Genomic DNA, 3,718 nt, shown 5'->3' with positions numbered 1-3,718 from the left:
ACACGTACCTTGCATGATCATTTTTCTCGAACCGACAAGAGAGCTGCCCGTCATTATATTAAAAAGGAACAAAACAAATGGTCTAAAAACAAACAACACAACACAAAAAGGAGAGAAAGAAAGGAAAACACACCCAACACAAACAACAAGAAGCTAAGGAAGGCACCAGGAAGATGCCGTTTCTTTAGCCATGTCAATGACAGCAAGAATCCAGTATAACTTCCATTGTTGGATTTGACAGGCCAATGAGAAAGGAATTTGTGTTCTTCTCTCACTCTTTCTGGCCCTTGCTTTATCTTCTTTTTGGACATTGGAACACAGGAGTTGGAGCTTCAAACAAAAGGCCACCCAAATCCAAATTATGAAGCTTCAGTTACAAGTTCACACTTTACAGTTATTCTTCGTTTTTGAGATCAGGAAGGGAACTATTTGCTTCTGATCTGCTACATACATTGAAAATGACACAACGTACTTGAAGCACACCACTTTAGGGGCAACTTGACCAAGCTTTTGAAGAACTGCATTGCTTTTACCACAACAAAAAGCAATTTGATCAAGAAAATCAAATCACGCACAACTCCCCCAAGATTTCGGATTTACAGTTTACATTTGATAATGGACCGACCCTTCTCTCCTAAACAACTTGCACAACTCTTAGCACCATAAGGTTGACAAAGAAGGGAAAAAATTGCGAAAAAAAAGTAATTCCTCTTAGTCTTGCAATAAGAAGATTAACCAGCCGATCGGATGACTCTGCTCGCGTCAATCCGCCGCTGTCCACGTCATATCGCCCTCGAAGATCCAGTGGCAAACCTCAACCTCACCGGGTTGTCCACCGAGTGCGATGAACGCCCCATGACTCGGGCTCCAATCGGATGTGTCGAGGTGACAGATCGCCACCCCATGATTGATCTTCTCATCGGAGTCGGCGGCCATGATGTCAGCCTCGTACACCCGCACCTTCGGCACCGAGTGGCAGTAGTACACCAGGTACGGGAACAGGCTCTGGTGACAGGAAACGGACTGTGTCACCTTGCCACCGTCGACGCCGGTGACACTGCCGAGCTTGATGTCCCTGCCGCTGCCCGCTATGGAGGCCGTGCTGCGCACAACAATGTCATTGCCCAGCATCTCCACAGCAAAGTCGACAATGTCCTCGGCCGAGGTTGCACACCGCTTGGTCTCACCTGGGCTGGGTGCGCGCTGGCACTCAGCTACTGTGGACGCCACAGCTTTCCCCATCGCCGTGTCAAGCGGCACCCCGAACACCTCTGACACGGCATTCGGCTCGAATGGTATCTTTGTGGCAATGTCCCTAGGCAGGAATGCCCTGGGTGGCATCTTGTCCCTGATGTCCGGCATTGGCATTCGGTTCCCGGCCACGAGTTCCCGCTCTCTGAAGAACTTCCCAGGCTCCGGCGACCACTTCAGATGCTGATGCCCCGATGCCGCTGCCTCCGACGACACTGTCAATGTTGCAGTGGTGCTCGAGGTGTTGTGGTACTCCTTGAAATCGACGCCGGTCTTGGCGTACCCCTTGAAGGTGTTGTTCTCACCGGTGTACTCCTTGAACCCAATGTGGTGGTTGGGTTTGGTGCCCTCGCCGTAGCCCTTGAAGGTGGTGCTGCTCGGGTTGGCCGAGTTTCCATAGCTCTGGAACTCGGCGCCGCCGCCATTGGCGCCCTTAGCGTAGGAGGCGAAGCTGTCGTCCCCAACATTGGCGTCGTCGCGGTACTTCTTGAACGTGTCGACGCCGGCGTTGCCGCCGGCTCCGTAGCTCCGGAACGTGTTCTCTGGGACGTTGCCCTCGACGCCGTACCCCGTGAATGTGTCGGTGGCGCCGTTGGCGGACTCGCCGTAGTTGGCGAAGCTGGAGGCCAGGACGTTGGACTCGTTGCCGTAGGAGGCGAAGGTCTCCCGCACGCCGTTGCTGTTCTTGCCGTAGCCGGAGAAGCCGCTCTCCCCGTGGTTGGACTCCTGGGAGTAGGACGCGAAGCCGCGGGCGCGGCCGTTGGCCTCGGCGTCGTAGTTGGTGAATGTGGAGTCCGGGCCGTTGGTCTCGGCGGCGTAGGCGGCGAAGGTGCCCGACCCGCCCGTGGCGCCGCCGGCGTAGGAGGTGAAGTTGGCTGTGACCACGTTGCCGTCGGCCTCGTAGGTCTCGAACCTGTCGGCCCGCCCGGACGAGTCGCGGCCGTAGCGGCGGAAGGAGTCGGCGGCGATGTTGAGGTCCGGGGAGTAGTTCCGGAACGAGTCGGCGCCGGCGCCGTCGCCGGTGCCGTAGTTAGAGAAGTTGGCGTTGCTGTAGCCCTTGAACGGGCCGCCACCCTTGGGGCCGACGAGCGACGCCGTCTCGCCTGATGGACAGAGGAGGGCGGCCTTGGAGCAGAGCGTGGGGAGGCGGGCGCGGATGTCGGGCAGCGTGGAGGGGAAGGAGGAGGAGGCGGCGGCGGGGAGCGGGGAGAGCTTGGAGACGAAGAAGGACGGGTGGGGGCGGTTGTTGGGCACCTTGCGGTTCCAGTACCGGATGAAGGCCGCCTTCGCCGTGAATGGGTTCACCGCAGGCGACGACCCGGAGCCGGCACCGGCGGCATTGTGCAGGAGCAGGAGGAGGAGGGTGGTGGTGGTGAGGACGGGGTGGGGAGGAGGAGGGGAAGCCATGGGGGAGAGATTTGGGGGTGGGGATTGAGAGACGATGGAGGAGAGATTAATAAGAGTGAGTGAGTGAGTGAGAGTGGGAATTTGACCGTCAGCGAGTTTGTAGTTAGAAAAACTTTCCCTCCCTCTTTCTCTCTCTACTCTTCCTCTCTCCAACATTTTTTTTTCTGTTTCTCTCTCCATTTTTCTTGTATTTTGTCATTCCTTAAACAGGTCATATTTCAGGAAATTCCAAAGGAGAGAACGGAAATAAAATCACAAAAACCAACTTCTACCGAAGGCATGTTCAGAACCGTCACAGTAAATTCGCAGGAATTTTCAGCATAAAAGTTTCGACTTCTACAGCGATAAAAATAAATTCATGTGTTCCAGGCTCACCCTGTAATGCTACAGTGCCTTTCAGTGACTCCGAAGCGAATATGTGTCCTACCCTTTTGGAATCGAATTCTTTCCTGATTTTTAACCTGTGCGCAATAAACAGTGAAATTTATTAGCGTTTTCCTCTCAGAATGACATGAGCGGACTTGTTCGGAGTTACTCTATCTAATCATAAATACTTATTATTTTAATTAAGATCTAATTAAATTTTTAAAATTTTGATCGTTAGAAACATAAAAATCATATATGTAGATTTATCAAAAATATTTTTATAAAATTATATTTTTATTAGATATTATAACTATATTTCAATAAAAATAACGATTAAAGTTGTACATCGAAGATTGTGAAAAATTAAAAGTGACAAGTATTTAAGATCAAAGGAGTAGCAAACATTTATGTCGATTTTTAAAAATTACGGTTTTCAAAAAAATGTTTAAAAGTTACTCGCGTCACTGCCGTCGTTTTAGAAAACGCGTTTCTCTGACGTGAATGCGCGCGCTGTGGTATGTGTGTGTTTTGCGGTCGGTCCCTCACGTGTGCAGAGCCTTGCAAGTTGCAACCACTATCTTTGCTTCATAACTATTTTTCTTTTTCAGAAATTCGACCATGGATTCCAAATAATTTTGAAGGAACTGATGACAGCTAGGTAAAAGAACTTCTATCTTACTGGGATGGTGATCTC

General features: G+C 51.1%; 1 protein-coding gene across 1 annotated transcript; it reads right to left on the bottom strand.

The window, feature by feature from the left end:
- Nucleotides 1-331: 331 nt before the first annotated feature.
- Nucleotides 332-2,717, bottom strand: LOC133898242 (BURP domain-containing protein 12-like). Its single transcript, XM_062338854.1, has one exon. It carries the CDS (start codon nucleotides 2,656-2,658, stop codon nucleotides 763-765), a length of 1,896 nt encoding a protein of 631 aa, XP_062194838.1. The 5' UTR covers nucleotides 2,659-2,717; the 3' UTR covers nucleotides 332-762.
- Between the last annotated feature and the right edge of the window lie 1,001 nt (nucleotides 2,718-3,718).

This window comes from Phragmites australis, chromosome 18 (assembly GCF_958298935.1).
Source record: "Phragmites australis chromosome 18, lpPhrAust1.1, whole genome shotgun sequence".
Classification (NCBI taxonomy): Eukaryota; Viridiplantae; Streptophyta; class Magnoliopsida; order Poales; family Poaceae; genus Phragmites; species Phragmites australis.
This window is presented reverse-complemented; position numbering and strand designations above follow the sequence as displayed.